The sequence below is a fragment of the Uranotaenia lowii genome, chromosome 3 (genome assembly GCF_029784155.1).
Source record: "Uranotaenia lowii strain MFRU-FL chromosome 3, ASM2978415v1, whole genome shotgun sequence".
NCBI lineage: Eukaryota > Metazoa > Arthropoda > Insecta > Diptera > Culicidae > Uranotaenia > Uranotaenia lowii.
In genome coordinates, this window is record NC_073693.1 from 364,822,533 (window position 1) to 364,835,374 (window position 12,842).

General features: G+C 38.5%; 2 protein-coding genes across 2 annotated transcripts; both read right to left on the reverse strand.

Moving 5' to 3' along the window:
• Positions 1–4,738: 4,738 nt before the first annotated feature.
• LOC129754045 (uncharacterized protein K02A2.6-like) lies at positions 4,739–5,893 on the reverse strand. Its single transcript, XM_055749903.1, has one exon. The coding sequence runs from the start codon at positions 5,891–5,893 to the stop codon at positions 4,739–4,741; it is 1,155 nt and encodes a 384-aa protein (XP_055605878.1).
• Positions 5,894–8,810: 2,917 nt separating this feature from the next.
• LOC129754046 (uncharacterized protein K02A2.6-like) lies at positions 8,811–10,652 on the reverse strand. The gene is made up of 2 exons (XM_055749904.1): positions 9,522–10,652; positions 8,811–9,434 (listed from the first exon to the last, which is right to left on the reverse strand). The coding sequence occupies exons 1-2, from the start codon at positions 10,650–10,652 to the stop codon at positions 8,811–8,813; spliced, it is 1,755 nt and encodes a 584-aa protein (XP_055605879.1).
• Positions 10,653–12,842: the final 2,190 nt, after the last annotated feature.

The window sequence follows — 12,842 nt, forward strand, 5'->3', positions numbered from 1 at the left end:
TACTGAAATTCTCATTTAGAAATTGAGTTTACAATTGACATCAGTTTAAGATTCGGATTCTGAACTAATATTGAAAAATTAAATTCAAAATTTTCACTCAAGACTTGAATTCTAAATGCAGATTCTGATTCAGAACTCAGATTACGAATTCAGGTTTATATTTCAGATTTAGATTCAGTCGTCGATAAAAAGGGGTTGCACAGGAAACTGCTTCGACTTTGGAGTTGTTTTTTTAATCCGTATTTTTTTTTTCCTTTTCTGTTAGTTGAGCATAATTCATGATAGAACCATAATCATGTTAACACAAGTTTGCATAAAATATCCAAAAAAGGTAGTCATTTGCTCAGCAGCAGTAGCCAGCAATCGCTAAATTTATTACGGAGGCGATCGAAAATTTGACAAAAAGTTCAACAAACAGCAGAGAATTGATCCCACGTCAACTAGCATGAGAATCTAGGAGGCTAACCCCTAGACTACTAGTGTGCGTCGATAAATGTGGCTCTTAAACTTGAACAGTTTGAAATATTTTGATAGTAGATGAACTCCTTGAATATCAGTTCGCTTATCCTCCAAAAAACGTTCTGGCCATCTTTTTTTTATATTGAGTTTAGTAATTTTTGTTTCGATTTACTTTAATCATAATCTTTTTTTTATAGAATAATCATATATTATTCAGAAATAAGGTATCCATCATTGTGTAGTATGTTTCCTTACATAATTTACACTCTGTAAGAAAGCCTCCAATCCACTGTTAAGTGTATTAAATCGGGTTTTTTCTTTAAGGTTTAAACGTTTCCCGTAAGTTTGACTTCCGGCATCGTTTCAAATGAGCGTAAGATTGTTCAGGACCAATTCAAACGGAATGACTGGGATGAGTTTTCAACAAACATTTTTCATTTTGCTCCATTTGAGCTATCCACAGGCTAGAGTATTTTCCAAATCTAAATCACTTTCAAAACGAGATGTGCTTATCCGCATCATAACCATCGCAGGTAATTTCTGCAATGAAAATAGGACCGTTGATCTAGATTTCCACATCTTAACTTCTGTACAACGTCCAGAAAAAACGGAAAGATTCAAAAGAATGCCTTACACACACTGGTTCAAGCAGCTCCTGTTACTCGGTTCGGTTTGTTTGTCATCCAATAGGGCCAAATCGTTGGAACTGATTTCCAAAAACTTAAACACAAAGTTTCCCGAATGTGAACTGAATGAAAACAAACGATTATCATAACAAAGGCACCATGGAGATGCAAAAATACGCAGATACTATGACGAAATATTTAGATTTATCATTTGTAGTTGTATTAATGAATCAGCCGATTTATTTGCCGAATTTTTTAGCAGCGCACCTATATGTAGCTCGATAGCTCCAGATTGCTCCGATTCCTACTTTGGAACTCTGCCTAACTATGACATTAGGTTTCCGCAACCGCTTTTCACTGAGCAGGAAGTTACAAATGTTCTGGGTACTCTCGACGGATTCTATATACATCGATTTTGCCAAAGCTTTCGACAAAATTCCTCACATTCTCGTGCAAGAAAAGTTGAGGTGCTTTGGATTTCCAGAGTGGGCTACTAAATGGCTTTTTCGTATATCATTCCATATGTTCGAAATACCGTCCGGTGTTCCACAAGGCAGTCATTTAGGACCTCTGATCTTGGTGCTCTTCATAGACGACCTGACTACTTTCCTTCAATCGTCATGGTGTGAGGAACACGGAATGGTAGTTACGGTAGTTAACGCTAAAAATGCAAATGTATCAGCTTCTCCAAAACCACAGTTGTCTTTAACTACGCTCTAGATGGTACTCCTCTTGAGAGAGTGACTAGTATAAAAGGCCTGAGAGTAACCTTCGACCAGAAGCTCTCATTTACCCAAATCATCGTCACTACCACAGAAAAAGCTTTTTCTTTGCTTGGATTTCTCCGACGAAAAACTTTCAGCTTTGAGGACCTGTACGCTTTCAAAACAGTGTTCTACTCATTCTGCAGTGTCTTAGAGTATGCGGCATCCGTTTAGGCGCCTTACCACCAAGGTTGCAGAAAAAATTCTGTGTTTTTAAGAAAAAAGATTCTGACTTTCTGTGATTTTACCCAAATATTCTGTGAGGGTTTTCCGTTCTGCTATTTCCTTTAATTTCATTGATAAATTGGGAATTTTTAATCATTTTAGTTGGAAAAATTAATTAACATTACCAATCTCATCATACTTTTCTAATGCATAGTAAGAAACCTTAATTTTATTTTAAACAAAAATATTATAACTTTGGAAATCCATTCAAAATTAAAAAAAAATCTGTGAAATCTGTGAATATTTCATAATTCTGTGTTCTGTGACACAGATTCTGTGATTGAAATTTCCTCAAAATTCTGTGAAATTACAGATTTTTACCTTGCTTACCACTCCGTTCATGTAGAAAGAATTGAAAAAGTTTAGAAAAAATTTCTTCTGGCAAGAACCCTTAAGGCTACGACCTCACCCGCTTGCTGCCTATGACATCGTTGAGTCAAAGACACTGTACTTACAAAGACTGTTTGTCTACGATATCCTGCCGCATAATATTGACTGCCCGTAACTGCTTCAGAGTCTAAGTTTGAGCGCTTCAGCTCGCCGACTGCGTCACCAAACCATTTTTTGGATACCAAGGAGCAGAACAGTTTTTGGATAAAATCACCCGCTGAATCGATGCTGAGGACTCGGTAGGCTGTGACCGTCGATGACGGAAGTGTTTTTTTTTGTTTGAAGAAAATTTTCAAGAGTTCTGAAATGGAAGTTTTAGATTATTCTGAGTTTCAAAGTTGTGAAAAGTTGAAAAATTAGTCCGAAAATGGAATGAAAGCTCAACGCCTTCCGGAACAACCTTGTGGTGTTGTGAAGCTGATGGAGCATTGAATCCGACTACCGGACGGATCAACATTACATATTTTTCAGATAAGTAGTTTGTTTAATTCTTCTGCATATGAGTTAAAAAGGGAAAGTTTTTAGGGAATTATTTGAATATTTTGATAAACAACATAAAATTGAGCGAGAAATATTTCATTGGACAAAATTGAATAGTTATGATTTTGTGTAAACTTGAACGCAAGTAACGGGCTTAGGAAAAGCTTTTTGTGTGTTTTTTTTTCTGATGTCAGTTGGAGATTACAACTTCGGATAGCACAATTCTATTTTTCTCAGCGGAGCTCTTGAGTTAGCGGATAGTAAAACAGTACTAAGATTGAATTATTAACTCAAAGCAGTGGAAAGACCATTCTATTTATAAATATATGAAGTAGAAAATATTTAATTGATGTAAAATTTATCGTGGTTAGGAAGGTACGAAGCTTACGTTTTATAGAAGTTCAAGATGGTAACACGGTTATGTTCGAACTGATTTTTCTGCCCCAAAGTGGGTAGGTTGTAAGATCAGAAAATATGTACATGAACATAATTCTGTAATTGTTTTGTGTTCTTTGGGATAGGAACCAATTAAAAACTTTTTTTAACACCCTTCGTATAGTTCGGATTATGTTTAGAAGTTTGAGTGCTTTGAAATTATGTTGAGTTTTTTCAAATAAGTATTTAGTTTTTACCAGCTCTTCATTCAATTAGGATCATTTATTAACAAAGCATGTTTGTTCGCTTAGATAATTTCAAATGTGAAGAAACTTAACTTGTTTAAAGGTCTCAACAACTTATGGTTCCTTTTTCAAAATTATTATTAGCTGCCCAAGATAATCCGAAATGTATAACCCGAACCTTTTCAATTTTTATCTCAAGATACAAAAATCAAAAGCCACATTGCACTAACATTAATTTAGAAACAAAAGATAACTTGTGGTTATATAATACAATTCTAACTACCACGATAGCTACTGATTCCCAAATTCAAGAATGTAAGTGCTTATAAAAAACACACAAACGATCAATTAGTCTTTCATTAATGTTTCGACAGCTCTAGAAAAGATTGCGCTCTACAGAAGGTTCAGATTGTATAGAACAGAGTTCATTTATTAGGTAACTAGATAGAGAACTTCTCCATTACTTGAGTTTGTATATAATCATCTCGATATCTTAAAACAGAGAATAGCAGTCTGTTACTAAATCGTGAATTAAAAAATGATCGAATTTTCATGTTCATTTATCATCGCTTGTTGCAATTCAAGTTAGGTTTTTTTATAGAGAGCTCTTAAATATGCCATTGAATTACGCGACCATATAGAAAAAAAAAGAATTATTTTTACAAATTTATGTTTACACTTGGTTATAGTCGTTAACTTTTTTTTTTATCACCATTTAACCTAACATACTCATGCCAGCTTATAAACTGACAGCTTTCTATAGAAACTTTATGAGTCAGGAAAACCCAACCAATTCCTTTAACCCCTCTCCTAACCAAAATTATTTTGCTAGGATGCAGAGGTGACCTCGGTCCTAAAGCACAAAATAGATCTTTCATCCTTTTCTCTTTCTTTCAATCTATCCATTGACTACTAGGACATGGCCGGCGCCGTTATTGACGTTGAAAGAGAGAGCATCAGTTTTGTGCAGTGTGAATGAGCTGCTAATCCCTGTTGAGACGATATCCTTCGGATAAATATTAAAACACTTTGATTAACTCGCACTGATAATATTTATTATAATTTATTCCTCCACAAGTCATAGCCACGTCTGCACTTCTCGGCTACCATACAGTCTCTGCCGTCTCATTCGCTCATCGACTTCCCACACTCTCATGAACCAAGGTTATCACATTCACAGGTGAGGCGGTTTCTTCACCACTGCGTATTCCTCCGGAGCGAATGTTGTGTCCAGTTTGTTATCCTTTTTCGTTCTCTTCACCAACACACTGTCCCCAACGGCAATGTCGCTAACTCGAGCTTTCCTTTTGCTATCTGCATAGACTTTCCCTTTTTCCTTCATGATCTTGTCTCTATCCCGAACTTCTCCATCTTCTACCCTTGTAAGTGGAACTTGAGGCAGTTTGCTGCGAATTTTTCTACCAAACATCAGTTCTCCTGGAGATTTGCCTGTTGTTGTGTGATTTGTAGAATGATACGTCAATAAGTAGCGCCGCATTTCAGCTCTCCAATCTTTCCCCAGCTCTTGCGCTATCCTTAGCCTCTTAAGCAGGGACCGATTCTGTCGCTCCACTTCGCCGTTCATTGCGGGCCACAATGGTATGGTGTTGACAATTTGTATTCCACTAGACTCACAAAAACTCCGGAATTCTTCGCATTTTTCACTGAATTGTGGCCCATTGTCTACTCGTAAGGTGACTGGGATACCATACCGGCTGAAAATAATAGCCAGCTCCGCAACAGTGTCCGCTGCTGTGATGGAATTCATTTCTACAACCTCCATGAAGCGGCTATAGTAGTCGATTACGACCAACAGATATTGACCGTCCGGCAATGGACCCAGAAAATCCGCTGCAACATCTACCCAAGGCTGAGTAGGGAGTTCTTTCCGGATCATCGGTTCAGGGACACTTGGTGCTGCCACTAGTGTACAGCCTTTGCATTGCTTCACGAATTTCTCGACCTGCTGGTCCATATTTGGCCACCATACATTTGACCTAAGATGACTTTTCATCAATCTCATCCCTGGATGACCTTCATGAGCGAGACATAGCACCCTCTCCCGTAGTTTAGTAGGAATGATTATACGATCCACTCTCATCAAAACATTATTTACGATGCAAAGTTCATTCGCTACTACCTTGAATGCCAAAGGTAAACTCCGTTGGTTATCGTTTTGAATCAACCGTACTACTTCGCGCAACTCTTCATCTTGCTTACTAGCTTCTTCAATTTCATCCCATTTAAGAGCAGAAGCAGTAGCAGCGTAAACAGCGACTTCCCTAATGAAAATTTCTTCATTAGGATCAAACGGAACAGCCTTTGACATAGATAGACGTGAAAGCGCGTCAGCAATGTTCCTATCTCCAGGAATGTGTACGATCTGATAGTCAAAAGACTGTAAACGCAGCACCCACCTTTCAATACGCGCACAAGGCTTAGATCGAGACGTAAACAAGAATTCGAGTACCTTGCAGTCAGTCACCAGGTCAAAATTTCTACCATATAGGTACATCCGAAACCTTTCTACACTCCACACTAAAGCAAGTGCTTCTTTTTCGGTTTGACAGTACCTGCGCTCTGTGTCTGTCAAGGCTTTCGATGCTAAAGAGATAATGCGCGATTGCCCTTGCGAATCAGTTTGAACCAAAGCAGCTCCCAATCCGGTGGGGCTAGCATCCGCATTTACTGCTGTTTTGTCCAAGGGATCGAAGAATCCTAGGGTTGAAGCTGCTGCCAATGATTTTTTAATTTCCTCAAACGCATTCTTTTGGGAAACTCCCCATTCGAATTTAGTTCCCTTTCTTGTTAATTCACGAAGTGGTTGAGCAATTGTGGCTAGGTTAGGGATAAATTTGTTTAAATAACTTGCCAAACCCAAGAAGCTTCTGATCTCAGATTCTGATATTGGAGGACGAAATGATAAAACAGCAGAAACTTTTGTATGTGACGGCTTGATTCCTTCTACTGATATCCGATGACCTAAGAATTCTAACTCCGTAACACCAAAGACACATTTTTGCCCGTTTAGTTCTACTCCTCTGGCTTTGAGTTTATCCATCACCTATAAACATTAAAATTGCTTTTTTTTATCGAATTTATTCTTTATTTCAAGTTTGAGTTTAGCTCTGATCATGACAAGAAAAAAAAATTAAATACAAAAATAAGATTAGATTACCTTTTCCAGGTTCGCATCATGTATCTCTTGAGTTTCTCCTTTGACAATGATATCATCAAGATACCAGTAAGTACCCTGACACCCCGCCAGTATCTCCTCTATAATACGCTGAAAAATCTCGGGAGCGGTCACCAACCCGAACGGCAACCTCTTAAACCAAAACAGACCCCGGTTTGTTATAAATGTTGTAACATCTCTCGACTCCTCAGCCAGTTCAACTTGGTGGAACGCCTCTTTTATGTCCAATTTGCTCCACACCTTTCCGTGACACAATCGAGCCAAGTACTCCTCCACAACAGGCATGGGGAAACGTTCACGCACGATCGCCTCGTTCACTCGTCTATCAGGGTATCAGAAAAGGGGTAGGCTTGATAGCGGCACGTTATCCAAACAAACGGGAAAATTGTGCCTAGCCTTTTTTTTTACAGATTTCATCATATACCATAAAAGGATTAGAAAATAAATAAATATTTAGGGCATAAAGCCGATCCACGTAGGGATTTTGAAGCATTGCAGCTTATAACCACATTGGGTGAAAAATGACAGATTGTTATTTTAGTTTAAATTCTTAGAATTAGATACACTTATAACAGGATAGGCGAAAGTACATAAAAGCTTTCTAGCAAACGAAAAACAGACAAATATGAGCTAAAATGAATCACACATTATTGATTTACAACTACAAAATTCAGGAGATTTGAGTTTACAATGATCGGAAAATGTTCTAACCAGGATGCTCCAATGAGGGCAAATAAACGATTTCTTAATGGCAAAGTTGGCATTTAGCCTATCCAAATTAGGATTTTTAAGCAATGAAGCTTTTTTTTATTCATAATATTGGAAATAAGGACTTTTTTTTAACCTACTTTGTTAAATTCTGACATACATTTAAAAAAAAATGTAGTCGGGCAAAAGAGGGACATGTACACACTAAGTGGAAAGTAAATATAGGTACAATAGTACCTCTGAATCATAGCTTAACCATACAGGAGATTCAGAACACAAAGTCTTGATTTTATATATTTTTATTTTACTGACCAGTTAGCGCTCTGGTTAGACGACTACAATGAGCTTCTGTGACGCCAAATTTGAAACAAGCGATATTAACACTGCACGAAGCTGTATCAGTGGATTCCAGAACCAGGATTGACGTATGATACGAAATATCAGAGTACGATATTTAAGGAGCTTTGACTCTTCTTAACACTATAACCATTCTAAAGCTAAGTGAACATGTGTCAATACAAGAGAGGTGACATATGATGAAACAGATATGACTGTCGACATGCGATACAAGTTTTGATCAAAAACTTGATTTAATAGGGAATATTGAAGCATTTTGTACGGCTTGAATGATTGAATAACCATGACGCAATTTTAACAATTAAATATCTTTATATGAAAGGACATTTACCTCCAGAAATTCTGTTACCAATCCAAAGATAGAAGGGACTGAATACTTGTCCATTAAAAGGAAAATACACTAATTTTGCGCTTGACGTAACAGATATAACTGATGTTATTTAGATCATATTCTTTTATGATTTCAAATCTGTGAATATTAACAGATAGCCAAAAGCAATAGGACCGTAAGCGATGCGTTTGCGATTCACATTTGAACACTTGTTAAGAGATTTTATTGAACGGAGTTACTAGGAAAGCAAAGAGATTAGTTAAATGAAAAATCATATTCCAAATTGGTAAAACGAGAAAATATGGAAGAATACAGCTTGTGCAAACGCATGTACTACATTTGCACTATTGGCATACCCTTCTCGAGAGAAAATACGTACAAAGGTTAAAAAATACTAGCAAGAATTTAAAACTGATTCAGATTCAAAACATTTTCTTCGAATGTTTTGAACTTGAAAAATTTCTGAACTCTGCATGCAATAATTAACCTTGACCTATTTTCTCCCCCGCCCAGATACAGCCTCATTGATTTCCAATAGACAGAAATATGAGATAAACGTATCTGGGAAGTACTGGATAAGTCGCCTCGTACGACATGGACCAGTATCCCAGTGGCAGTATTCTTTAGGCCGCTGCCACACAGCCAAAAATAAGATTAGATTACCTTTTCCAGGTTCGCATCATGTATCTCTTGAGTTTCTCCTTTGACAATGATATCATCAAGATACCAGTAAGTACCCTGACACCCCGCCAGTATCTCCTCCATAATACGCTGAAAAATCTCGGGAGCGGTCACCAACCCGAACGGCAACCTCTTAAACCAAAACAGACCCCGGTTTGTTATAAATGTTGTAACATCTCTCGACTCCTCAGCCAGTTCAACTTGGTGGAACGCCTCTTTTATGTCCAATTTGCTCCACACCTTTCCGTGACACAATCGAGCCAAGTACTCCTCCACAACAGGCATGGGGAAACGTTCACGCACGATCGCCTCGTTCACTCGTCTAAGATCCAAACAAATTCGTGGCTCCCCAGATGCTTTGCCTATCACTACAAGAGGCGAAACCCATGTGGTTGGTCGCTGTTTCACTTCAATAATGTCTCGATCAAGGAGTTCGTCTAATTTTCTGTTAACCGCCTCCTCAATAGGAATCGGAACACGGCGTAATGGTTGAAAGACTGGCTTAACATGGTCTTTCATGTGGATCTCAGCATGTACGCCTTTAATCTTGCTGAATGACTTTTTCTGGGTACTTACTTCGTTCACATGTAGACCCACCTAAATCAAACAAAATAACATGGAAAATAATAATACACAATTCCGTAAAAATAACAACTTGAATTTTTTTTTTCTCATTCAACTAACCTTCAGAACGCCAAGCTGTTTTGCTGTACTATCACCCAAGATGTCTCGCTGACCACCCTTGACAACGAAAAACTCCGCTTCTGTCTTCTTCATTCCCACAACTATCTCCGCTACAAATGAACCAACAATCGTGAGCGGCTTGTCACTACCATATCCTTTCAAGACTTTGGAGGATCCTCTAAAAGAACTCCTCACGTGAACTTTCCGACTCTTGAGCATTTCCCATGTTTCCGGTTTGATCAAATTCGCATCAGCACCGGAGTCGATCAACAGTTGAACGGGTATGCCTCCAATTCTCCCTGGTACTACATTTGTCTGATTTCCTCCATAGAACGTGTAATAAACTTTTTCCTCTTGGGTATCCTTCTCCGCTGATGCGGAACGAGAGCCCACCTCCTCCGTTGGTACATTTTCGACATTGTAGATCCTTTTCGACTTGGTCATCACTTTCATGTCATTCTTCCGCTTGCGACACATTTTCTCATAATGACCCAGCTGTTTACATCGGCGACATGGACGACCTCGCGCGGGACAATTGGTAGACTTAGCAAAATGGCCTTGCTCACCGCATGCGAAACATGACTGATTGTTCTGATTAGCGAAATTGTCAACAGCGGATTGCCTTTTCAGTGGGTTGTTCCTAGCATCTCCTCTTCTGTAAACCGTGTGTTGAAACGATCTCTTCCCACTTTGCACATTTCCAATCTCATAAGCAGCTCGTTCCTGCACAACAGCTGGTCCCTTCAAATTCAACATTTGTATCTCCGTGTCTTCGATACTCGCGGCTATCTCCTCTATCTCACTCAACGAGCGGTCCTTCTTCAGTATACTTCTCCTTAGCTCATCCGACCTACAGTTCTCTACCACCACATCTATCAAATATATTTCCTTCAATATCTCGCTGACTTCACCGGAATGTTTCTCAAATCCTTCCCTTCGTTTCATCTGCCGTAGTTTCCTTCTTTCAATCACGTATTGACGGCCTGCTTGAAAATAGCCATCAAGTAGTTCGACCGCCAAGTCGTACACTCGCGGGTCTACAGCGACCAAAGGTACTTTATCGTGACCAGGCAAACTTCGGAATACACGTTGAAGTTCAACGCATCCAAGATGCAACAATTTAGCCTTCATCATCCTCTGATCCGTTATTCCATATGCTTCGAAATAACACTCAAGAGAAACTTTCCAAGTGTCCCATTCCTGAGACAACTTCTGTTTTTCGATTGTTTCACATCGGAAACAAGGGATTTGACGTGCTTCCTCCATCTGTAAATAAGATGCCAAATTTTGCACCGTAAATAATCTTCATAGTCAAATATTGTTGTGTTTATTTTACACTAATAAACATATGGAAAGGAATAATTTACAATAAATTTGATCGGATGGAGGTTTCAAAAGTACGAGATTTCAATAAACAATACTGTTTTGGTTTTTGACGTAGAATTACGTCTTACGGCAACACTATAGGGGGGCAAATTGAAATTATCGAACGGATCTCGCGTCACGAAAAACGCCTCTTTAACAGACATCTTTTCCGAACTTCATGTTGGGGCGCCTATGTGTTGGTACACCCATACCAATAAAGCTTCATATTCATATTCATGCTCGGAAAGGCATAAATATAACTGCCGAACAGTAGCTAAGCTTCAGTCGTGTTCAAATTTTAGTGTGTTGCTGTCGGTCGAGATTGCTCCAGTTGTTCATCCGGTTCTAACTGCCGCTCCCCCAGACAAGGCCAGGAAAGCAAAACTCCCAAAAAAGCAGCAGCAAAAGCAGATGGGGGAAAAAAAGCTGCAAGCGTCATTCGTCAGCCACAAGAAACCTGCTACCCGAGAGCAAGCACCCAGAGTGGCTTCTGATTCTTGGTCAAAATTTTCACCCAACCAAAAGAAATAACAGTCCTTCTCAAGACTATAGTATAGTTGCTACCTTGTTTCTGTGCGAAAACAAACAAATCGACGGCGATAAATAAAATTTCAAGTGCCAGCCTAATCAGCTCTAGGTTATTTAGGATGATAACCGTTCGTCATCATAAGATCTCACCAACATATTTAGGATGATGAGATCAATTTCACCCATTTTAATTCGATACTACATCAGCAACAGAAAAAAAAACAGCAGAATCGAAAATAACCTACTATTTATCACTTCATATTTTGTGTATCGCCGTTGATTTGTTTCATCGACGTGTTTTGGAAAGTCGATGAAAAGAAAATTTCCTAACACTATGAATGCCAGGTTACCTGATTTGTCTTCAAATACAGAGTTTTGACCTATTTTTCAGACAACACTAAAACATAGAATTTTCCGTTTTCTTGCTCAAAGTACACTTCCCAGTATTGAATTTTGAGATCGTTTTTTTGAACATCAGATAGAATTCATTAATGCCAAATAATACTTGAAAGCCTGTTTGGGTGCATTCGTATTTCATCGATAATTTTTTTAAACCTTTTTTTTTATATAAAAGCTTCTGCCATATTCGTTTTCTTTCTGGTGGTCCACCGGTTGTGCACCAAGTGCTGTCAAAGCGTTTTTTTAATATGAGGATGACAGCAGTTGATGCACAACCGGTTAACCACCAGATGAAAACGAATATGGCATTAGTGTTGATGTTCCGAAACTCGCACTTTACTCCAGCCACACCTTCACGCATCGTTAATCCCTACGGAGTTATTGATTTTTTTACCTCTAAAACCTTGCAACAGTGGCCCAAATTTCATTGTAATTTCATATTGATCCACTTCTTGGCACAGCCGAAAAAATCCAGTTGAACGTTTTGAAATTTATTTTTCATGTCGGTCATTGGCAGGAATCTTTAGCAGCCAACCATCCAAAATCAAAATGATGGGGAGCTCAATTATTCAGTTGAAACATCAGAGCGACCTTCACTACTCAAAAGTCAAAATCGATCAAAAGCTTGCCGGTTGAGAAGTGTTTGATTTTATACCTGTTGAGCTAGTAAGAGAGCCGAATTAAACCGATCAACAACGAAAGCAAACCGAGAAAAAACCTCTAGTGTCAACTTTTAGACTAGGTGCGCGACGAAAGGAAATTGCAAAAATAAAAAGTTGATAAAAGCGGCGGCGACTGCTACCAGCGTTCATTTCGCAATTCGGTCTTCTCGGGAGCAGACGTGTTTGACTCATATGTGTTGGTCTATCGTCGTTCTATTTAGGACGGTCGAAAGCGTATCACTTGTCGTAATTCTACGATGATTTTCCGGACGTGTCTTGCATGCAACCTCTTCAACTTTTTTTTTCTTTAAGTAATCCCTTAAGTAAAAAGTCATGACCGTATTGTGGAAAAATAATAGTTATAGTA